Below are 25555 nucleotides of genomic sequence, written 5' to 3'. Positions count from 1 at the left end.
TCCAAATGCCATTGTATTTCCACTCTAGCTAGGAAAGAATCCTACCTACTCCACAAGTGGGCAGCTAACCTCTTTTGAAAGAGGCTGGAAGGGGAACCTATCACTTTTTTGAGCCATCTCACTCAACTTTTTTGTTCTGTTGTACCTCAAGTTCGTGGAGGGCTCTGGTGATGAAGAATCACAGAATCTCTAGAGGTGACTTGAGTCTTAGGGGTCATCATTCAGTGCTCCCATTTTACAGAAGTGAAAGTTGAGGCAGAGAGAAATTAAATGACCCACTCAGAATCACACAGCTCTGTGGCAGAGTTGTGACTAGAACCCAGTTCTCCTTCTTCACAACTCAGAGCATTCTATTGCATCTCTGGCTGGAAAAGTCAGCTCCAGAGCCAGAACCAAGAAGCCAGTCCACAGTGTTACTTAGGGACTCCAAGGGTTTCATTTCTGCCCAGAGGGTGTTGTCTAGGTTTATGTGTCACCCAGCACCAGGTTCTTTCATTGTGGATTCATCTCATGACCAGTGGAGGAGAAACAACAGTGATTCCTTTCTGGACATTTCCCCTTTCTTGACTACTCCTCTAGTTGGATTGTTTTGGATGGGAGCCCAGTCGCTAGGTTTCATTTTCACAAAACAGTTATTGTTAGGAAAATGCATAATGAAAAGCACAGATGGGAGGGACCAAGGGAGGTGTTTGGGAACAGGGAAGAAGGTGGGGGGCTTTCTTTTATGCCTCTGGGGCAGAAAAAATAAGAACATAATGACCTTAGTGGCCCTCTAACCTGACCCATACCCCCCAAAAGAAGGCCTGCCAAATGGTCCCTCAGACTTTGATTTATGTCCTCCAGTGATAAGGGCTCCCAAGGCAGCCCCTTGCACTCATTCCATACTGGGGTGGGAACCAGAGGACCTTGATTCAAATTCTGAGTGTCACTTGCCCCTTTTGTTTTTGCCTATGACTTCAGGCAGGTAACCCACATAATTTTTCCATACCTCAGTATCCTTTGCTTTATTGATGAGGGATCCAACTAAAAATGATGATTAAGGTCCATCTAAATCTCTGACTCACTGCAAATACTCTAGGTAAAGAGTGGAAACAGAGGGAGGGTGGAGAGCACTAAGAGTGGACCAAAGGGGTTGACGAAGTAAAAATACTCTAGGAAAAATGGACCCATCTCATAACAAAATGTGTGTTCTTGGCTTATTATTTGTTCTCGTTGGAGTACTGCATTCAGTTTGAGAAGGACATGGATAGATTGTCAGGAGGAAGGCAATGGGAATAGTGAAGGACCATCAACCCCTTCCATCTGACACAGGGCTGAAGGACCAGAAATGTTTAGTCGAAAGAAAAGAAGCTTCCTGGAGATATGATAGCCCTATCTTCAAGTGCTTAGAAGGCTGTTACACAGGACAGAAATCTCAGTTGTTCTTTTTGGCCTCAGAGGACAGAACTAGAAACAATGAGTGAAGGCTGAAAGAAGCAAATTTAGGTTTGATATCAGCAAAGACACTTTTTTTTAACAAGTGCAACCCCAAAGGGTAATGGGGCTGCCTAGAGAGCAGTAGGCTCTCCCTCTTTGGAATTCTTCAACAAAAGCTGGATAACCACAGGCAGGTTATATTATAGAGAGAATTTCTAAGGTACAAGTCTTGAACTAGATTAGATGATTGCTGAGTTCTCTTCCAACTCTCAACTCCTGTGATTTTTTTTCCAAGTTAGTTTTGGTGATTCAAAGCAAAAAGCTAAAAGTCTCTCTCTAGCCAAGCAAACCCACTAGGGCATCCAAGGCAGGGTTAGGAGAAAGGAAAGAAACATGAACCCTGCTCTTTTTCTGGTGATGTGCGGCATCTTTTGTTACTTGATCCAATCTGACCTTTCAACAAGCTCTTGCGGCAGCCCCTAGAGACCATGAAGGAATGGGCTGTGGAAGGGAAGGTGCTTCTTGCTTTGAAAAGAAGCTAGAAGTTCAAGGTGAAAATATCCACATGAGAAACTGAGTGGCCAGAGTTCTGGTTTGAGGTAGCCAGTAGGTACTTAATACATTCTTGTTGGATTGGGTTGGATTTATCCGGGAAATGCATTAGCCCATCTCAAGACAGCAGTAATCAAGCATTTGAGCAGATGATCACAGCTTGTCAGGGTAATACCTGATACTGTGTGTCTAATGCTGTTGCCAGTTTCCCTCAAGGAAAAAAGGAAAGGGAAAAATCCTTGCACTCTGGGATAATCAGTCTGGGTTGCTATATAACTCCAAATCATCAGGGAGGGTCCGGAATTGAACCACCTTTATTGAAAAGTTACATCGATTCGCTATAAAGTAATACAGGCAAAAATAATTATGGTTTTGCTAGCTGTGTAAGACCTTAATCCAGATCTCACAAACATTCAATAAAGGCTGGAGAGAAGCAGAGAAATAGGCTACCAATGACTCTGCCCAAGAGGGTTAGCTGGCATTCAGAAAAGAAAAAAAAGGGGGGGGAGAAGGGAGGGTGAGAAAAAGAAAGAAAGGAAGGATTAAAGGAAGGAAGAAAATAAAATCAGAAAGATGGAAATAAAAAGAGAAAGGAAGAATAACAAAGGAAGGAATGAGATGAATGAAAAAGAAAAAAGAGGAAGGAAGAAAAGGAGGAAGGGTGGGTAAGAAAGAAAAGAAAGGAAGGAAAAGTAAGGATGGGAAAAGATCAAGGAGAAAGGAAAGAAGGAAGGAAAAAGAGAAAAGAAAAAAGAAACCTAGAATAAAGGAAGGAGAGATATAAATGAGAAAAAGAAAAGAAAGAAGGGAGAAGGAGAAAAATCAAAAGAAAGTAAGAATCTTAGGAGGAAAGCTATCAAATCATTTACCTTAAAGCCAAATAAAGAGTAATTCTTCTGCAAAATGTTTCTATTCCAAATAATAAGTTGCGATGCACTGAGATGTACTGAATATATCCTGATATCTTTTCAGATGTAGCGATAGACACGGCTTATTGTAAAGAAAAGGGGTTGTTACTTTCTAAGTTTCCTAAAATTGTATTAATTTGCAGCTGGTTAAGCAGGATTGGAGCAGGGTCTTTCCCCTGATGGTCTGTCTCTTGAGCCATAGCCAGCTACCTGGCTCCCAGTGCTGAGTAGGAGCCAAGAGGAAGAGCGCTCTGTACCCTCCAATTCACCCTAGATCCATGTTCTCCAGCTCTCCCATAATTCCTTTCACTAGCCAGATGAGGAGTTAACTGTCCAGTGCAACAGCACAGAGGGGGAGGGAGGAAAGCTCCTAAATTAGGTACTAAATTAGAACCTCCATTCCAGTGGGTCAACACTCATTACTGAGCATCCCAGATTGGCAGCAAACTGTCAAAGGAGAATGTACTTGTTAAAAATAGCCAATCATATTTCTGCTAAAAATAAATGCGAGGGCCAGAAAGTTGGAGCTGGTTAAACAGGGAACTCAGGGCCTAAATGGACTCATATGCTTGAGTTTTGCTACTCTCCCTTATGGTCTAGTAGAAGCTATCTGGGGCAATAATGGAAGTGGATTTTCCTCATTCATTCATTCAACAAATGTGTGCAGAGCATTGCTGTAGGAACTGGGAGAAGAAGCAAAGATCACCTTTGCCTTCATGGAGCTTTTCAAATCACAAATGTGGGGGGAGGTGGTGAGCTCCCTGTCACTGGAGGTCTTTAAGTAAAATATAGAAGACTATTGGGAATTTTTTCAAGGGATTCTTGGCTATGTGCAGGTTGTGCACAAAATCCTCTGAGGTCCTTTCTAGCTGACAATCGGCAAATAGAGAACTGCCCTGACAAGTTTGGTTTTGCATTCACTTCTTTTCTATGCATCTGGTGCCAAGATTCTAACCTTGTATGGGAACTCCTGGTCTGAAAATTCCCTCCACCAATGCAGGTCAACAACTTGTCTGTTCCTGCCAGTCTTGGAGAGCTGCTATACTGAGATGTGAACTGACTGACCCAGGGTAACACAGCTCATCCATGGCAGGGGCTGTATGTGAACTGCCATCTTCTGTACTCCTAGGTTCCTCTCTATCTACATGCCATGCTCCTTTCTGAGGAGTTAGGGTCCTTAAACAGGTGACCTACACCACCTAGCTCACTGGCAGAGAAATGCTTTATAAATTGCCAAGTGTTCTAGAAATGTGAACTGAACCATGAAGCCCCAAGACAAAGAGAGGGCTGTGTAAATGGCACAAAAAAGTGCCCTGGATCATGTGGTAGAGGCCCTGGGTTCAAATCTCACCTCTTACACTTGGCGTGTGACCTTGGGCAAGTCTCTTACCTTCTTTTTTCTTGTCTCAACATAAGTTATTGTCACAATATCTAGCTTAATTTTTATCTGTCAGAAATGAGACAATTTATCATGTTACTGAATATAGTCATTATACTTTGAGAGAGTTATTGTGGTTTTCTTTATGGTGAAATCTACATTTCCTGGTTTTGGGGTCTTATTTAAATCTTGATGGGCTGCCCTTTTTATACATCTGTAATTATACATTTACAGTATGCCTCTGTTAGACTGATAGTTGAATATACAGTTTTACATGTTTTCCCTTTAACTTTTGAGTTTATTTTTTAAAATGCAGTTTTGAATATATCCATTTAGAATACATAACCAGTGGCTTATTTTTCATGCCTTCTACTAAAATGTGTATTTTAAATCTTTTGGGGGCAGTCCAAAGGTATATAGTGGGGAGGGGATATTCCAGACAGAGGTCCTGCATCATCACCCTGTTCTCTGTGGGCACAAAACAAACACCACCTGATCAATTTGAGAGAAATGAACAAAGAAAAATGAAGGGCATGTGCTAAAATGTCCATTCCCCCTGAGGTCTCTTCCTACTCTAGATCTACGGTTGCCATGTGGACTAAAGTCACCCCTTCTTTGATGAACTGTGAGTGACATCAATAAAATACCTATGTCTCCTTTAAGGTGATGGTGGTGGGGGCTCTCATTCTTTTCACTCTCAACGGTCACCCTGCAAAGCAACGTAATTTGAACTCATGTTGTTGTCTGTTCTTTGCTTTCAGCCATGACTGGCCTTGTCGTCCCCCCAATGTAGAGAGAAGGAAGGGTTGCGTCTCAGAACACACAACTACTTCATCTGATGGACCACTAATATGGAAAGCACTAAGAGCTCTTTGGGGGGTGTCATGCCCTCCAAAGGAACACTCTGTATGGATTTGGATATGCAAGGAGCCTGCATCTTACCTGGTCTCATGTCTCTCCTGTAGCCAAGAGATCAGCTGCCTGAACTCCAACCCAACTCATGGACAAGGACAGATACCGTCATTGGCATGCATGGTCAGTACTAAGGACAGAAATGTGGTTCTTTCTTTATGGACTTGATGAAAACCACCTTCCTATGTTTGTAAAATATTTAAGAAAAAATTGGCAAACAATTCAAGCTCGATATTTTGGATACTATTTGTTTTTCTTTGTAGGAAAAAAAAAGTTGAAAGTTTCTATTTTCTATGAAGCCTTTCAGATACCAATTTAGTTTATGCAGAAAAAAAATTTGAACAAAACAGGGTACCCGCATGGAAGACTTTCTTAAAACAAAACCTGAATCGAATGAAGATGATATGTTGTTGTATGTGTGTTTGCTTATAGTTTAATCTCTTTAAAAAACAAAAAACACAAAAAAAGGAAAAATTTTAAAATGTTTTACAATTATTTAAATAAATAAATGTGTAACTTATTGTAAGTAGAAGTAGAAATTAAGACCTTTTTGGAAAGGAGGAGCATTTTCTCCTCCTCTTGTACAATGAAAATGATGCAAAACTGTAGTTCCAAGATAAAAAATAAGGTGTGTGATTGTTACCACTGCTATTTCCTGGATGCCCATTCCTGTCCTCTCCACATCCCCTCCCCCATTCCATCCTTGTATAGATCCATATGCAAGGACTGCCGGAGCCCACCTATATTCTTTCAGAACCATACCAGGGTCAAAGAAAAGCCAAGCACAAATCCAGAAATACAGAAAAAGCAGCATGTCCGATCCAGCTAAGTCTGCTTTCCAAAAAGCCTGTGTGTGTGTCCCTTTGAGTTTTTGCTTGCTATCACAGTTTTCCTGGGGTAGCTGTTTTTGACATTCCATGCCAAAGGCCACCTAGGTTTCTCGCACTTTGTTCTGGTCTGAACCCCATTCAGTTTTTCAAGGGCAGGAACAGCAGAGGAAAGGGAATCTTCTTGCCTCTCTGAGAGATGATCCAAAATAGTTAAAGCATCTTTAGTGCAGGGCCATATCGGGGTCCAGTTACCAGATCACCAGTAAGGGTACCTTCAATCCCCTTAGATATTGCTCTGGGGATTCTCCTCTGTCTGCTTTGGTTGGCCATCAGAGCTCATTGGCAATGAATGATTAATAACTCATCTACCTTTCAGGGTGAAAGGTGCCTGGGTGCCTGTCTCTCAGGAGTGCCATCTTTTTCCTTCTCATACTTTCTCATTCAAAGAATCACAGAATCCAGAGCTGGAGGGGTCTTTGGAGCTCATGTAGTTCAACGCCTTCATTTTACAGAGCAGGAAACTAAGGCAAAGAGGTTCATAAATTCCTAGATCTAGAGCTAGAAGAAGAAACTGAGGCATAGAGAAATTCACATGTTCATAGATCTAAAGAAGAGACCGTATATTCTAACCTCTTCAAATTGTAGTTGAGGCACAGAGGGGGTTCACAGATTAAGAGATCTGTCATTTGACAAGCATTTCTTAACCACCTCCTATCTCTCAGGGGACCTCAGAGACCCTCTTGTGTAATCTTATCATTTTACACATTTTGTTTATAAACTGAGGCACAGAGAGGCTCATAGGTTTATAGAGTTAGAGCTACAAAGCATCGCAGAGGGCATCTAGTTTAATCTTTTCATTTTACAGATAAGGAAACTGAGGCTCAGAGTACTGATGAGACTTGCTTAGCATCACCCAAGGAATAGCTGACTTTCTGTAGAGGTTCAGGGCACTCTGTGTACCTTTCCTCATTTGAGTAAGCAGGGTCAGAATTCAAACACAGGACTATGAACTTCAAATCTGATGTTCTTTGGAACCCGCCAGTTGCCCCAGCATTAAACTCTCTGGGTAAAAAATGAATAATTCAGAGGTTCTCCTTCCAATCCTGAACCACCTCTCCCCCTTCCCAGAGGAGAAGCAAGGGAACACTTAAAAACCCAAACAGTGTTGGGATTCAAAAGGATGAATATCAACAACTTCAAAGATTCATTGAGGAGTGCAGCTAAGCTGCTCAGCTATTTGACCACTGTTCTCTTTGGATGACTGGCTTTCTTTGTAGGAGGGACCTGGCACTATTGCTAGGAGGTTGAGTCTGAATGAAGCTATGCTCAAAAGCTGGCAACTCTTACTACCTACTTGACCTTACCTGAGATGTCAGTCCATGTGGTGTTTCCTCCTCTGTGCTGCCCAGCTTCCTCATTCACTCCCTGGCACTACTAGAGCATGCTCACAGAACTCATTTGGAGGATACTCAGCTGGGGTCTGGATGACATGAGTTATTTCCTGTCCCAATGGAGAAACACACTTAAATTGAGTGCATCTAGTCTGAATTAGAATAATTTTTTTAAAAAAATCAATCCTTACTCCTTTTCCAAGTTCACATTTTCATATCCACCCAATCCAATCCCATTTCACTCTTTCCCCTTAGCTCCATCCTGGAAATACCGTCCCCCCAACCCAAATGGGATTTTTATGCACCATGAAAATTCAAGGTTTTGGGTAGCTGGCATGCCTGGAAGTGCTATTGACAGTAACAGGCTTTGAAGAACCAAGTTGCAAAGAAACACACCCGAAAAAAGTCCCCTGATGCAAACCGTTTTAGAGAGGAGGAGGGATATCAACAGAGTTGTCCAAAAACGAAGGCAGAACAAAAATGAAGCACGTCTGGACCTGGATTTGAGCCAATTTGACATAAGGAAAAAAAATTTAAGTAGCTTTGCTTTAGAATCTGTGAATTTCGCTCTTGCATGAAGATGAGTGCAGTGCTGTCTTCAAATGATCGTAGAACTTGGTGGTAGCTTTACACCAGGAAAAAAAAAGAATGTGTGTAACGAAATACCCAGAAACCCTTGATCACTCAGCTAGGACCTTGGCCGCAACAGGAATATTTAAATGTACAAATCAGTGTGTAAGGATTTTGTAGTGTAATAAATGAAAGCAACTCTCTCCTTTCTAGTCCTTGCTGTTAAATACTCCTGATCCCAGCTTCCTTTGTGCCACTTGGAATACAAGTATTTCTATAGGAGAAGACAGATTTTATCATAGCTTTGTAAGAGGAACTGTGTGGGGTTGTGTTTGTTTTTTTTTTTATTAAAGGGACATTTTATTTCATTATTTATCTTGTTCCATTATAGCATCTTAATTCTCCCTTATTTTCTTTGCACATTTCAATATGCATGGTTTCAAAACCGTCCTCCCGCTTCCCTTTTGTAAAGTCTCATCTCCCAAATTCTACTGTTGGTTGGGTTGTTTTGCTTTGTCAGTTACATACAGTATCAAGTTGCTATGCACAGAGCTTTTTGTAAAGATTGCTTTTTTTGATTTTGTATTTTGTTTTTGTTTTTATTTTTTTTTGTTTACTGTTTTTAATGGTCTTACTTATGGAAGAACATCTTGTTTGTAAAATGAATATGTCTACTTCAGTTTTAAACTTTAAATTATCCTAACAAAAAAAAAATAAAATTTTTGTACTGTACCAGGTGTTGGATCTTTGCTTGTTTTACAACAGAAGAGTTTCAACATCTTGTTTACTCCTTTTCACTTTTATAAAGTGTAATGGAAAGAAGAAAACTTAGGGCCTTGGGGTGGAAGAGCAGACAAGAGGGACAGTGGCCTAAAGCACTATGTGTAAAAGGGTTATACTGAGGACTCTTTAAGATGTGACTTGATAAATACACGTTTTTAGTGTCTGAAAATTATGGGCTTCAATATAGTTCAGTCTAGTCCAATCCAACTCAACTCAATCCTACATAACCTGACCCATCTCAGCCCAATCCAATTCAATTTAGTTCAGTACAATCCGATACAACCCCCTCCAAACTAACCTAACACAATCCAATCCCATTAAACAAGCATTAATGTCCACTAATGTTCAACAATTCTGGTGGACATTCTAATCTTATTATAGAGGGAACAGTGAGATTCAGGCCAACTGGGCTATGACTTAAGACCTGACATACAAGGGAGGACCATGAGAAGCAGTTTGAAATATGACTCTTTGTAAATGCACATATTTTCACATCAGAAAATTTGTCTCTATTCTGTGGATAAAATGAATCGATCAACATTCAAGAAGCACTTATTAAGTGCTTACCTTTTCCTCTCATCGAGTTTCCTATGCCCATACAGTCACAATTTCAGCAGGCACTTTGCTAAGCTTTGGGGTTGCAAAGAATGACCAAAAACTGTCCCTGACCTGTCCCTGAAAAGTATCTTTAAGGGGAAGGCACCACAGGTGGTGGGACCAGAAAAGGTCACCTCTTGAAGGAAGCTTACCATTCCATAACAGCAATCAGAAAATATTATGCAGAAGATGTAAAGACAGATGAACAGTAAACTACTGGTGGCCCAATTTTCAAACATGGCTGCATATGTGCATATGGGCATATGGGCATGTGTGTGTTCAGGCAAAATTTTCTAACCTTGACTAAGATGCACAAATGCTTTGTCCCTGACTAAACCACCAATGAAGTATGTGACCTCAGGGAAATCACTTTGTGTCTCTGAGCATTCCTCAGTTTCCTCTGCTGTAACGCGAGAGAGATAGACCAAGTCAACTTTAAGGATCTGGCTAACTTGCACATTCTAAGATTGGTTATCTAAGGGTCACAATGGCCAGATTGAGTCTAATGGATCAAGCTTTTCATCTCAGTCCCTGAATTTTGAAATTTGGAGGAATTCCTGAATAATAAGGGCAGAGCCGTCAGGGATATCCCTGGGACAGGGTGTATAAGGCTTAAAGCCTGATCATAGGTCTTCATAATACAATACTGATTCCCTGGCCCCCACGTGGCCCCCATCTCCTTGTAAGGTGATCTGGGAATGTTCAAAAGTCGACTTACAATAAGATCATAGGGTATTTGAATGAATGAAAAAATCATTTACTTAATATTTTCTATAGACCAGGTACTTCATTAAGTGTTGGGGATACAAATATGAAAAGTGAGATAATCTCTGCCTTCAAAAAGCTTCCATTCTAATGAGGGAGACAAGAAGGATGTAAGTATACGCAGAATAAATATAAAGAGAATAACAAAATAGCTTGAGAGAGATGGCACAAGCAGTTGGAGGCATCAGAAAGGCTTCATGTCAAAAGTAGGGAACCAGCGGCATCTTCAAAGAGAAAAGGATTCTCTGAGGCAGAGGCAAGGAGTGAGTGTATTCCAGGCACTTTGGTGCAAAGCCAGGGAGGTTCTGCTTACCTTTAAAAACAAGGGAATGGCACCAGCTGCTCCCTATGATCCATCATTTGCTTTCTAACTTAGGAGTTAGAAAATTGTGGGGGAAAGATTTATTTCATTAGACATGGTCCTCGACGGATGGACATTTCAGAAAAAGCAGGCTGGCTCCGCACAACAGAAGGCTTTCTAATGGCTAGAACTCTTCAAATGAACACTTAGCAATGCCAGGCACATAGGAGGCACTTAAACAAATGTTTATTGATTGGTAATAAACTCCATTGTTGGAGGTCATCAGGTAGAGACTGGATCTTTCTTTGGGGGTGGGTGGGTGGGACAGGATTGGAGGACTTTCCTTAGTTCAATCCCCAGCTTTGTTCTTTATTGTCTCTAAGGGCAAATGACTTTCTCTGTGTCTCAGTTTTCTCATTTGTAACATGAAACATTGGGACTATGATCTTTAAGGTCCTTTCCAATTTAAAATCCATGAGACTAACATTTCTGTTTAACTAGTTGAGAGAGTACTATAACACTTTTTTAGTGTAGTATTACCTCTATTAATTGTATTATACTATACCTCTCTGGATTGTTTTCCTCATCTGTAAGAGGACGGGTTTGGATCAGAGAGTGATAACGCCTGAAGGTTGGCAAGGGCAAAAAAATGAGTTATCTCATTTGATCCTCATCGTACTCCTGTAAAGTGGATGCTATCCCCATTTTACTGATAAGGAACCTGGATTTAAGAAGGTGAAATGACTGACCCATGGTCACACAATTAGTGAGTATCTGAGGCAGATTTTGAATCTGGGCTGTCCTAATTCCAAGTCCAGGGATCTATCAACAATCTTTAAAGTTCCTTCCAGCTCCAAATCAATGATTACACGAGATAATGTATATAAATCATTTTGCAAATCTTAAAGTGTTATGTAAATACCAATGAACTATTACTAGTAGTGGTAATATCCTGTGTGTAATCAACAACAAAGGAAATGTGTGACAAGTGCCAGATAAGAGATATAGACAAGTATTACTGGAATTCAGAGGAGAAAAAAATTACTTTGAACTAGAGTGGTCATGGAAGGCTTCCTGAAACAAGTAAGACTCAAAGGTCACTGACTTGGCCAGAGGACCTAGGTTCTGAATTTATAAGATTACAAGGATGCCAGGGTCCACCATGAGGCTTTTCTATTGCTTATCCCTTGCTCTCCCCACATGATTCTTATGACCCAATTTCTTTTCCCTTCATACAATTGCTGGGGTGACCACTCCCCCTTACTCTGGTTCTCCATCATCTCTTGTTTGCAATTCCTTACAGCCTGCTAATGTCCATCGTATGCCTCTCCATCACTCTCTGAGTCATCCTTAAGCTCAATTCTTCAGAGATTAGGGTGTTTCATGACCCAGATCATTGTTGGAAGAATACTAGTTTTCAGAAGAAGGGCCTTAGTTTCAGGGCATCATTGAAAGACTGGAATCATTGACTTGGGTTCATTGAGAGATCTTTGCAAGTTCCCCCAGGCAAGCCAGTCTACTCTTCTCTTCTTGTCTGGCTCTGGACCTAGCTCTTTATCTGTTTAATCAAATGAGGTCACATGAAAGCATTTTGCAAAAATTAAAGTGATCTCTAAATCTTAGCTATTGCTTTTACCATCATCATTATTTGTGGCATCTGTTGGTCTGCTCACTAAACTGACATGGCCACCCAGCTCAGACAAGTAGGTGAGAAGCAGTGTTTCAGTATGTATGTAAGACCATCACTTCTGCATTTTCCCAGGTGGAAAACATTAATAATCAATCAAGGACATCAAATCAATCACAAACATCAAATATCAATCAGTCTCCTTGGTGTCCAGAGTGATCTTTATACTGATGAGACAGAGCTAATCTGTTGCATATTACAAGGTGCTTAGCCTGGTATAGAGGGAAGAGCTCTGGCTCAGAAACTTGGTTCGAATTTCTCCTCAAACACTTACTACCTGTGTGGTCCTGGGCAAGTCACCTTACCTCTCATTGCCCCAGAGAGCTCTCTGACTTTTAGAGCTGCAGAGAAGGTGCCACGATACCCTGGCAGAGGAGCAGAGAATCCCCTTTACTAATGAAATCACACGACCAGTCCCTATCCCTAATGGAAAAATATTTTGGTCTTTATCAAATGCGATATGGCACTTTGTAAACCTTAAAGCATTATAAAAATATTATTATTATTATATCCTTCTTTTAATAATAATAGCTACCACCTAGTATGTGCCAGACACCATGCAAAAAAAATTTATAAATATTATCTCATTTGATCCTCACAACAAGTCTGCAAGATAGGTGTTATTGTCTACATTTTACAGATGAGGAAACTGAGGCAGGCAGAGATTAAGTGACTCACCTACACAGAAGGTAAGCATCTGAGGCTAGGTTTGAACTCAAGTGTTCCTGACTCCAAGATCAATTCTTTGTACCTATTGCACCACTTACCTGTTTCCTCTTCCTTCTCTATCTCCTCTCCCTTTCCCCTCTTCTCCTCTTCTTTCTCCTGCTCTTCCTCCTTCTTGTCTTCCTCCTCCTCCTCCACCTTCTTTTCCTCCTATTATTATTACAATTTGGGATCACCAATACAAGGATGGCTATGGTTCGTGTAGTCACATCACATGTATGATCAAAGCTCACTGGTGACCCAATAGTCACTTGTGTGGGCTATAATGTGGCCCCCCAATACTGTGGCAGAGTTGGGAACTCAGCCCCAGGATTCTGCATCCAATACTCATTTCCTGGGCACCCATAGTGTGCTAGAAATGGAGCTGAACAGAGGAAGTACAGTCCTTGCCTTCTTACCACTGACAAGAGAAAAGAGTGGAGAGCGTTCTCCCCACTAGGAGCTCCCATTAAAGGCTGACGTGTAATTTATCACAGACCAAAACATCTGGCACGACAGGTCCATGACTTCTGTGGACAAAGCGGTCACTGTTTTCTTCAATTCCAGATTTTCCCACAAGTCTAAGACTTCTCAGGCATGAATAATCAGTATTAGAACAAGGGAGAAATCAAGGCCATTGGTCGATACAGACCTGCGTCCTTGGCAGTGCTAACATCTCCAGCAGAGCCCAAGCTCCATGGAGATTCACAGTGATGTATGGTAGTAGATAGAGGACTGAGCATGGAGTCAGGATGGCCTGGATTAAAATTCTGGCTCCGTATTACTAGCTGTATGACCACAGGAAAGTCACCTACTCTGTCAGCCCCTCAGTTTTCCCTTCTGTAAAATTGGTAAGTAATACCTGTAATGTGTACCTTACAGGGTAGTTCCAAGGTCCAAGTGAGATATCTATAAAATGCTCATTTTGTAGATGAGCAAACTGAGGCCAGGAGAGGAAAAGTAACTTGTCTAAGGTTGTCCAGCTTGTCAGCATTAGAGGTGGGATCTGCACGCAGATTCTCTGACTCTAGAGTCAATGAAACTCCTGCTACAACATGTTGCCCCCAGTTTTTCCATCACATCTCTCCTTCCCCTCATTTGAGAGAGATGTTGCCTACCTTGTCAGCAATCAGCCCATGTTCTCTCCTTTCATGAGAAACCATGCCAGCTGCAAAGATGTAGAAGGAACCTGAGTGAGGGGGAAAGGGGCAAGAGCTCTCTGTCTCTGAGTATTCAAAGAGGGATCAGACTTGTGCAGAGCAAGGGAGAGCCATGGGTGGAATAATCATCATAAAAAGAATTGTTAGCATCGAGATTGTGCTTTCAGGTTTGCAAACTGTTGGATCTATGTTGTCTCAAGAAATGAAGCTGACATCAGTTCAGTGAATGGAAAATCTTCCCATGAAAACTATTAAAAAGTGAAATGGACTGCCTGAAGAAGTAGTGAGTTTCCTTTTGTTGGAGGTATTTAAGCAGATCCTAACAACTGGAGCTGTCCCAAAACAGAATGACTGGTCTCTGAGACCCTGGCCTCCCCGTCTTCAGAAGTCTTAGAGTAGAGGCTGGATACTCACATGTGTATTATAATGACGATTTCATTCAGTTGTGGGCTGGAGCAAATGGTGACTAGGCTCCCTTTCGACTCTGAAATTCTATAATTCTGAGGAAGTCATAACCTCTCTGAGGCTCATGCAACTTCCTAAGACATTTCTATCAAGTTCGAGGCTATTATAACGTGCATTGGTCACTCCCACACCAATATTATCCCCATCATTTGACACTGTGGTGCATTACTAGCTGTTGAGGTTGATATGGAACTTTAAGGATGACAAAGTTCTCTAGATGCATTGTTCTCTTTGATCCTCACAACAGGTCTTTGAGGGGGATGCCATATCTATTCTTATGCCCACTTTGTAGATGAGAAAAGCAAAGGTCAGAGAGATCAAGTGTTTAGCCCATGGCCATACAGCTAGTAAGTACATGAAGCAGAATTCAGTTCAATCCTCTTATAACTCCAAATCATTCATTCCTTCAACCAGTCAGTCAACAAACACTTGTTAAGCTCTTACTATATGCCAGGGTACTATGTGAGGCACTAGGGACAGAAAGGAAGGAAGGAAGGGAGGGAAGGAAGAGAGGAAGAAAAAAGACAGGGAGGAAGGGAGGAAGAGAGAGAGGAAAGAAGCAAGGAGACACTATGTGCCTACTCGGTATTAAGCACTTGTCTTACTTGATTCTCACAACAGTCCTGGGAGGTGAGTGGCATCATTATCCCCATTTTGCAGCTGAGGAGCCTGAGTTAGATACTTGTTGAGGGAAGGGCAAAAACGTGCTCCCTGTACTCAAGCGTCTTTTCTTCTAGTGGAGGAGGTAAAATGGAAATAACCAGACACATGGAAGTACCTACAGAATAAATGGAAATGCAGCCATCTTTCTATATCCCAAACTATGAGGGGGTGATCATGGTTGATCTTCCTGTTACTGATCATTGTCTTTCTTGAATTTTCACATCTTATTAACTTGTTTCTCATCACCAGGAGATTGGCCACCATAGATAGGGAACTGAAAGAGGCCCCGTAGGTCAGTGAGTGCAATCTCCTCCTTTTACAGATGAGTAAACTGAGGCCAAGGCCAGCTACATGGTGAAGTGGATAGAGCACTGCCCCTGGAGTCAGAAGATCTGAATTCAAATTTGGGTTCAGATATCACTAGCTGTGTAACTCTGAGAAAGTCACTTCACCCTGTTTGCCTGTTTCCTCATCTGTAAGATGAGCTGGAGAAGGAAATGGCAAATCACTCCATTACCTTTTCCAGGAAAACCCCAAATGGGGTCATGAAAAGTTGGACACAACTGGAAAAAAAAAACAACCTCACTAAAAAAAAAAAAAACGCAAAACAAAACTGAGACCAAAATGCTTAAGGAACTTGCCCAAGGTCAAACAAGTAATTGATGAGAATGCAATTCAAACTCAGATCCTGTGATTCAAATTCAGTATACTTTCCATTATACTATAATGCCAGTCAGCCTCATTGATCTGAATCACTGTTCCTTCCAGTGGCTCATATTGTAACCCATCTGCATTCACCTTATCATCCCTCATGGCTCTTGTCCATGCCTTCTCAAAATTTTTCAGAAAGTCTACTCAACATGCCAGAGTCCATCTTCTGTCTTTTTATCTCCCATAGGTAACACTACAACACCCAAATTATCCATTGCTGATCTCTCACTCTTACTAAATAACCAATCCTACTCCTTTTCATTTATTTCCTAGATAATATCTTTTACTCAGAGACATATTTTAGAGTTGAGAGAGTGTTGGACTTAGTCAGAAGATGTGAACTCAAATTCTCCTTCAGAGGGAATTAAGGAGGTTGGGCTGAATGTTCTCTAAGGGTCCTTTTCAGCTCCCAAACTATGATCCTATGAGAACTATGCTACAATCTACGCTACATTTCTTCACTGCCCAGTGGGCCGTCCACAGTATTGATCCTTTGGAGATACTATTGTCCCAAGCTGTTGAGTACGATACTATAGGAATGTTTGGTAAAATAAATATTAAACACAGCTCACTGTCACAGAAGTCACAGATATACGAAGCAACAGCAGCCTGGTTCTTATAGGAGACGTGTAGGTTTAGGCCTTAAAGGGAGGTTGCTTGGCAGATCGGTAGGCATATTGGAGACATGATGGATGGCCTGAAATCCTCAGAGAAAGCAAAATTATTTGGCTTCTCACCTTGACATTCATCAGAGTGTCAGAGGAGAAGGAGACTGGCAAAGGTGGCAGCTGGAGATGATAGAGAGGGAGCAAAAATGAGCAGCAGAGCCTTGGGCTAAGTGCTCTGAGCTCTCAGCACCATGTCTCACTCTTACCAATTTGGAGAAGAAGCTTCTACTGAGAAGAAAAATAGGAAGAGGGAGGATAGAATGAAAATGACTTTGCTCTCCCTCGTTGGGGCCCAGTCTCCTCAAAGCCAAGGACTTCAGCAATAACAAATGAACCAAACAAAGAACAAAACCCAAAATATAGAAAATCAATTTTGTTTGTTTTTGCATTTTCCTGTGTCAGTGGGAGATGATGCCAAATGAAACAGACTCACTGGTCCTTTTCCCTATTGATGACCCAAGGGTCCAACTATAGGTCCCATCTCTATAAATTCCAAAGAGCTAGATTACTTAACTGTTGTGTTACATATGTAGAGGCCAGGCACTATTCAGAGAGACTTCAATGACCTCCCAAGACATTGATCATCCAAGTTTACTTAGGAATGCATTGCATCCCATCCAGCAGTCCACCACAATCAGGTGACCATCCACTATTCCAATGGGCTGCTTCTCCCTAATCAAATAGCACCTCTGCATTGAACCACCAGAAAAAGTCCTCCCGTGCCAGGGGGAACTAATTCCTTCCACGATAGAATTCTCACCCTAGAGCTTAGTGAACTCACAATATCTAGTTGATTCCATGCCTCACATTCCATGCAACTGCCTACTCCTACCATCTTGCCATATTCCCTGGGACCTTGGATCCTTCTTCATTTACTACAATGCTCCACTCCCTTTGCTTGATACTCGGTGATCAAATCAACATTACTATACTGTCATTGGTCTTGGAAAGATTCATATCAATTGACATGGCTTATGCCTTATGGATCGACTTCCCATGAGGGAAGAGGGGCTAGAATCAGAGGTGGCATTCCTTCTGTGTTGTTTTCGCCTATTAGAATGAAAACAAGGCAAGGATTATCTCTCTTTTATCTTTGATACATAGTAAGTGCTTAATAAATGATTTTTTCATTCATTCACTCATTCCTTCATTCACAAGGCGCTCTGGAGCTTTGCAAATGGGCTAAGAAACAGAGCATTAGTTAGGGAGACTTGTTAACAAACTCAGGAAATCCAAGTTTGGTCAGGACTGGGTCTCGGGGTCAATGGTTCTGGTTGAGGGAGTTGGGGACTCTGGGTGGCTCAGAGAGGCACTCCCAAGGGGTCAGTGACTTATTCTCTCATACCATGAATGTTTATAATACTAAGAAGCACATTCTTTAGTGCCTTCCATGAGTGAATAATTTATTCCCGTGTCAAAAAAGCCTGGCATCATATCATGGGCACTTCATCTCAAACAACAGCCTTGTCCTCATTTCTCAAGGGGTAGTATGGATTTGTTTGTTTGTTTAAAGCAATGATACCAGGGATCTGTGATTGTCATGGTTTGTAGGGGCTTTGTTCCCACCAAGAAGACTCATAGAAATATTGATTCTGAGCTATAAAAAAACCTTAGAGACTGGCTGTCCCAATTCCCTCATTTCACAGATGTGTTAGAACAGAAAATGTCAGAGCTGGGAGGGACCTTACAGCAGAGAATGTCAAAGTCAGGAGAGACCTCAGGAGACAGAATATCAGAGCTGGGAGACATCTTAGAACAGGACTTGGAGGTCATCTGGTCCAATATCCTTATTTTACAGACAAGAAAACTGAGGATCAGAGAGGATTATAGGAACATAAATTTAGAGTTTGTTTGGACTGAAAGATCGTAGATTTTAGAGATGAAAAAGACCTTAGAGGTTATCAAGTGCAGGTCTGGCCAACCTAACCCTTCTACTCACCAATTCCAGCAGGGTTTTGTTGAATTCTATCTCTGGTACATATTCCCTACGGGACCTTAAGCAAATCATCTAGCCCCCTTGGGCCTCAGCTTCCTCATCTGTAAAATGAGAGAATTGACTAAATGGCCTGAAGTTTCTTCTGGGTCTAGATCTCTGATGCTTCATCTCCTGTGCTCAGCTTGCCTCAGCAGCACCTTGAGGATTCGGATGCCTCAAATTCCAAGGGAGAGAAATGGAAAATTTTTTGAGAGGATGCTTTGAGTTCCTGGAGTGTGTGTGTGCGCGTGCATGCGTGCATGCGTGTGTGTGCACGCATGCTCATGTTCATGCTGCACCATGTCTCATGCATTTGAGAGCTCAGGGGTCAGTGGCAGCAGCCCCCAGGGTACCCCTCTCGAGGTGTTGTTGATGTACAGTGTGTGATTGCTGTGTGCAATTGGGCTGACCTAAATCAACCCTCTCTGAGGACCAAAGGCTCTGACTCCTGGACAGGCTGCTATTAACATTCCAGGGGTGGCGGCTGCTTGCAACAGCTGCATGTAGTTTGAAAGAAATGATTACTCCCCATTTCAGTGTTTGGCTTAAAGGGAGCAGACTGAGGTCACCAACTCATGGGGACCGCACTGCTGAACGGTCCTGGGGGCTTGTGCTGGCAGTGCCTAGGCTTCGTTGACTTACTCCATTTATTCATTCATTCATTCAATCATTCATTCACACTCTTTTGCTTAACTGCTCCCTGCCTCCTTCCATCCCTCCTACTCTCAATTTCTCATTCATTCATTCACTTTCATTCATCTGCTCTTTCCCTTATTCCTTCATTCACTCTTTTGATCAACCGCTCCCTATCCTCCTTTTCAACCTCCCTCCCTCATTTATTCACTCTTCCATTCAAGCTTCCTCCCTTCTTACCCCCTTCACTCCTTCATTCATTCACTCCATACATTCAACAGGCATTTATTAAGTGTCTACAGTATCCAGTACCTCAAGGAGAGGGCACCCACCACCTTTTGAGGCAGCAGTTCATAGCACTTTTGGACAGCTCAAGTTTTTAGGAAGGCTTAGGAAACTACCTAAGACCTTTGGTTGCAGAGAAGGTCCTTACCTGCATTGGTAGAGGGAGTGTCCTCACCTGAGAGTTTCTTGTACTCTCTGTCCCTTATACAATCTTTTTATGTCTATGTCTTGTTTTTCCTAAAAGAATGTAAGATCCTTGAGGACGGGGCTCTTCTGGTTTTTATATCCTCAGCACATAGTAGGTACATAAGAATGTCTTGTTGGGATTTTGATTCTATGTTCAATGCTCTTTGATCAAACTGTGTTGCTTCTATCAGGAGTTCTGGAGGACAGGACATATGAGTTGGGACTTAAAGGAGGAAAAACAAGATGGCGACACCCAGTGGAGCTCTCCAGTGACTGCTTCTAAGGATTCTGAGAAGGGGATAGAGTAAGAGCCAATGACAGCCCCTTTAGACAATTGAGATCCCTTTAGGTGAAACAAATAGAAGACTCATTTTAGCTGAAGAGTGGCCTAGGGGAGGCAAGTAAGAGGTATGCTCATTGAGAACAGAAGGCTCCAAGTCTCCTTTCTCAAGAAGGTTCCCCAGGGCCCTGATGGCATACTAACCCTAACTTATGGTGAGAAGGACCTTCTTTCTAGAACATGGGAGCTGTCAGCTTCTTAGAGACCATCCACTCCAATCACTTCATTTGACAGATGAGGAAAGTGAAACCTAAAAAGTGGAAAGGACTTACCCAAGGTCACAAAACCAATCAGTGCAATGGCTGGGACTAGAATCCAAAATTTTGGACTTCTGCTGTAAACCAGAGCTCTTTCTAACACATCCAGCTACCTGATAGTCTAGTTTTTGTCAGCTCCAATTATCCATAGACCATGCAAGGTGTCATTTATTTTATTGTCCTTAATTATTGAGAAGACAAGAGGATTCCCTTAAAAAAAAACTTTCCCCTGGCTTTATGACCAGCCTGTGAACTAGAAATATTCAGAGATAAATTTTTATGTTTCCAAAAATTTTATCATCATAGGTTTATAAAACTTTATAAAACCTATAAATTTACAAAACAACCTTGACTTCCTTCTCCTAGAATGATACTTAACCTGTTCCTCTCACCCTGGGTTTCTTCTGTTTCATCTGCTTTAAGTCCTCAGTACCAGTCTGTGCATCTCTCCCTTTCTCTCTTTCTACAGTCAATAGTGCACTTCCACCTCTCCATCACATTGAGTCTCCTCATTGGTCTTCCTGCCTCTAGTCTCTCCAGCCTCCTTCACAAAACTGCCAAATGGATGTACTTAAAGTCCAGGCCTGATTACATTTTCTCTGAGCTCAAGAAGGTTTGATGGTTCCCCTTTCCTCTAAAACCAGGTGCAAATGCCTTTGGTTGTCATTTAAAGCCTTTCCAACCTGCCTTCAGTCCACCTTTCCACATTACTCTCCCTTCACCTACCCTGTGTTCCAGCCAGATGGGTCCGGTTGCTATCCTGTAACATTCTGTCTCCCATCTCCATATTTTTGCACAAGTTGTATCCCCTGCCTGGACTCTGCTCCCTCACCCTGACTCAATGTAGAAAAATTACATATTTTATTCATTTGCAATATGCTTCAGAACACAGCCCTCTCTCCCTGAGTATTCTCCTACATTCAACTTTAGGTCCCAGTTAAATATGATTATGAAGAACTAAAAAGATATTGGAGATATTTAGGAAGGACCGTGAGTGTCAGGCCAGGAGTCAGTAAGATCTGAGTTCAAATCCAACCTCAGACACTGGATTGGCAAGTTGCTTAACACCTATTTCCCTCAGTTTCTTCATCTGTAAAATGCAGATTATGATGGCACTACCTGCCAGGGTTGTTGTGAGGTTTAAATGAAATAGTATGTACAAAACACTTAGCACAATGTCTGGCATATAGTAGGCACTGGTGGCAGCTTAATATAATTTAATATATATTATATGTAATATGATATTATATATAACATAATTTAATTTTACTATTGTTATTCTAAGAACGGGAGGATAGCAGCTAGGTGGCAACATAGTGCACATAGTGCTGGGTGTGAAGTTAGGAAGACTCCTCTCCCTGAGTTCAAATCTGGCCTCAGATATTTACTAATTGTGTGACCCTGAGCAAGTCACTACACCCTGTTTGCCTCAGTTTCCTCATCTGTAAAATGAGCTGGAGAACGAAATTGCAAGCTACTGTAGTATCTTTGCCAATAAAACCCCAAATAGGGTCACAGAGAGTCAGACAAGACTGAAAATGACTGAACAAAAGATTGGGAGACAAGGATGTTCATGATAACCACTATTATTCAATATTGTACTAGAAATGATACCTTCAGCAATAAGAGAAGAAAAAGAAATTGAAGGAATTAGCATAGGTAATGAGAAAACAAAAGTATCACTCTTTGCAGATGATATGATGGTACACTTAGAGAATCCTAGAAAATCAACTAAAAAACTACCTCAAATAATTAACAACTTTATCAAAGTTGCAGGATATAAAATAAACCCACAAAAATAATCAGCATATCTATATATTACCAATAAAGTCCAGCAGCAAGGAATAGAGAAATTTCACTTAAAATGATTATAAACAATATAAAGATTTGTGAGTTCATCTGCCAAGACAAACCCTGGAACTATATGAACACAATTACAAAACACTTTTCACATAAATAAAATCATATCTAAACAATTGGAAAAATATCATTTGCTCAAGAGTAGGCTGAGTTAATAGAATAAAAATGACAACTCTACCTAAATTAATTACTTATTCAGTGCCATACCAATCAACTTGCTAAAAATATTTTATAGAGATAGAAAAAAATAATAACAAAAATTCATCTGGAAGGACAAAGCCCCAAGAATATCAAGGGAATTAATGAAAAAAATGCAAAAGAAGGTGGCCTAGCCATACGAGATTTCAAACTGTATTATAAATCAAATCATCAAAACTGTTTGGTACTGGCTAAGAAATAGAGTGGTGGATCAGTGGAATAGGTTAGGTACGTAAGATACAGTTGTAAATGACTATAGTAATCTATCGTTTGATAAATCCAAAGACTCCAGCTTCTAGCATAAGAACTCATTATATGGCAAAAACTGCTGGGAAAACTGGAAAATAGTATGGTAGAAAGTAGGCATAGACCAACATCTCACACTGTATACCAAGATAAGATCAAAAAGGGTACATGATTTAGATATAAATGCTGATACCATAAGTAAATTAGGAGAACAAGGATAATTTACCTGTGAGATCTATAGAAAAGGGAAGAATTTTTGACCAAACGAGAGATAGAGAACATTATGAAATTCAAAGTGGATAATTTAAATTAAAAACTTTCTTCGCAAGCAAAACCAATGTATCCAAGATTAGAAGGAAAGCAGAAAGCTGAGAAGCAATTTTTACAGCCAGTATTTCTGATAAAGTCTTCATTTCTCAAATACATAGATAATTGAGTCAAATTTATAAGAATACAAGTCATTTCTCACTTGGTAAATGGTCAAAGGTCAGTTTTCAGATGAAGAAAGTAAAGCTATCTACAGCCATTTGGAAAAATGCTCTAGATCATTATTGAATAGACAAATACAAATTAAAACAACTCTGAGGTACCACCTCAACCTATCAGATTGGCTAATATATATGAAGACAGAACTTTCTGACTGGAGCTATGGTAAGATGCTTCCCTAGAGGATCACAGAATCATAGATTTGGAGCTGGGAGGGACCTCAGAGGTAACTGAGTGTAACCTCTCCACATTTACAGACAAAGAAACCTAGGCCCAATTAAGTGAATTGTTCAACATCACACATTCAATCCATCAATCAATAAACAAGCACTTATTAACTGCCTACTATATTCCAAGCACTGAGTTTACAAAAAAGACAAAAAAGGAAACCATCTTTGGTCTCAAGAAGTTTACATTCAGACAAGCAAGATGATTTCAGAAAAACCTGGAAAGACTTACATGAACCAATGACCAGTGAAGTGAACAGAACCAGGAAAACATTGTAAAACAGTAACAGCAATGTTGTATGATGAAGAATTGTGAATGACTTAGTAATTCTCAGCAATATAATGATCCAAGATCCAATGATCCAATGATCCAAAGCATTCTCAAAGGACTCATGATGAAAGATGCTATCCACCTCCAGTAAAAGAACTGATATTGTCTGAATACAAACAAAAACTTACTCTTTAACTTTTCCTTCCTTCCTCCCTCCCTCCCTCCCTTCTTCCCTTCCTCATTTAATTCCTTCCCTCCTCCCTTCCTTATTTCTTCAAATATTTTTGCACAAAATGACTACTGTGAAAATGTTTTGCATGACTTCACATGTATAACCTATGTTGGATTGCTTACTATCTCAGGGAAGGGGGAGGGGAGAGGAAGTAAGGGATAGAATTTGAAATTAAAAACTTTAAAAACTTTAAAAATTGTTTGAACATGTAATTTGTGAAGAAAATAAAATATTATTTAAATAATGATAAAAAAGAAGCTTATATTCAATGAGGGGGCAACACACATATATTCAACTAGGTCGAGTTACTTAGTTATATAAACAATCACTACTAATTAAGTGCAGACTGATTAGTACCAAGTGATTTGGGATAGAAAGCATTAATAGTTGGAGTGATAAAGTTTTCTGGAGAAGGTAGTACTTGAGCTACATCTCTATGGGAATGCAAGTAAGTATTTGTGAAGGGCTGGATTTGAATCCAGGCTCCTGATCTCCTGAGCCAGATCACATTCCAATGTAGCTCTATTAGAGGAAAGAGGCAAAGTCTCTTTCCCAATGAAATTCTCTCTTTCTGGCATGGTTGGAATGTGATTATGTCCCAATGCAGGACCAGGGACAGGGAGATAGATGTGATGACCTTTACCTTTTAATGCAATAACCCACTGGAACAAGTATCAGAGATTAATCCCCGTCATGGCTCTCCTAGTCTGAAAAGACTCATCCTTCTTTGGCATGCCTTCAGAGCACCCAGAAGAGCCCAGAGGTACGGATGAGTTGCAAAAAAATAAAATGCCCAGAGGAGATCTTTTTCAATATCATGTTAGGCTTTGTGGGAGAGATGCTGGGAGGCCCATAATAGAAGTTTCCCCAGCCCATCACACCACCTCCAGGCCTCCCAAGCCGTGGTCCTATTACCTTTTCGAAGATGGACCTGAAGTAATTGATGTGCCTGACTCACTCCAGGGACCCAAGGAGACCCCCACCCCCAACAAATTCCATCCATTCCTATCAGGCGAAGGCCTGGACAAACAGCGGCCGCTTCCTCTGAGCTCATTTCCAGCATTAAGGTTTGCTGGAACCTGAATCCAGCCCTAATAACCATCAAAACAGTAGCCACTCTTTCAGCCCCTTGCGAGGGGCAGCCAGGGAATTGAAAGACGAGTTAAATATTTCCATCGCTGACAACACACAGCTGTCGAGGTGGAAAGATCTAAGGCTCTAATCAGCCCAGGTTAGATAAGTAGCAGCGTCTCATTATCTGTGCTTGGGGGACAGGAGCCAGCCGGCAGCTGGTGGCTGTACCGGGGGTGCAGACAGAGCAGTCGAGGGGAAGCTGACATCCCTGTAAACATCAGCCCAGAAGAGGGGAAGTAGGTAACCCAACACTGTACCCCCTCAGAAGAGGAAGGGAGGAGTAGAAAACCCCAGGACATTCCCCACTCTACGCACACACACACACACACACACACACACACACACACACACACACACACACACGCACACACACACACACACACACACACACACATGATTGAAACACTTAAGCAACCTTATCACTTTTCCAATAAAGAGAATGGTTCTGTGACAATAATAGCACTGCCCCTCCTGTATGGTCTGACTTCCCTTTCTCTAAGGGGCTTCAAACCCATCAGTTTCCTGGAAGTGAACTAATTAACAACAGCTTGCTCTTGAAGAGGGGGGATATACCTTTGTGTCCACATTAAAAATAGTCAAATACTACCTAGACAAAACACAAGCTCTGAATCACCCAGAGGGAGGCTCCCAACAGGGCACTGTCCTATCCCAGAAATGCTGGAGAGGCAGTATGGCATAGTAGATAGGACATGGGACTTGGAGTTAGGAGTCGTGGCTTTCAGTCCTATCTTAGTAATTGTAC

General features: G+C 41.3%; 1 protein-coding gene and 1 long non-coding RNA gene across 2 annotated transcripts in view; one reads left to right on the top strand and one right to left on the bottom strand.

Moving 5' to 3' along the window:
* EBF2 (EBF transcription factor 2) overlaps positions 1 to 8689 on the top strand; it is a 258990-nt gene extending 250301 nt beyond the window's left edge. Inside the window, exon 16 of the mRNA XM_072637683.1 lies at positions 5016 to 8689. Within this exon, the coding sequence (XP_072493784.1) occupies positions 5016 to 5047 (32 nt within the window). The 3' untranslated portion in view covers positions 5048 to 8689. The remainder of the gene's footprint in view (positions 1 to 5015) is intronic.
* On the bottom strand, positions 6429 to 17156 carry LOC140522393 (uncharacterized). The gene is made up of 5 exons (XR_011973330.1): positions 16367 to 17156; positions 15026 to 15198; positions 12858 to 12966; positions 7361 to 7497; positions 6429 to 6517 (listed from the first exon to the last, which is right to left on the bottom strand). It is a non-coding gene; the product is annotated as an uncharacterized lncRNA (long non-coding RNA).
* Between the last annotated feature and the right edge of the window lie 8399 nt (positions 17157 to 25555).

The sequence above is a fragment of the Notamacropus eugenii genome, chromosome 1, assembly GCF_028372415.1.
Source record: "Notamacropus eugenii isolate mMacEug1 chromosome 1, mMacEug1.pri_v2, whole genome shotgun sequence".
NCBI lineage: Eukaryota > Metazoa > Chordata > Mammalia > Diprotodontia > Macropodidae > Notamacropus > Notamacropus eugenii.
Note: the sequence above shows the minus strand (reverse complement) of the source record. Positions and strands in the feature narration are given on the sequence as shown.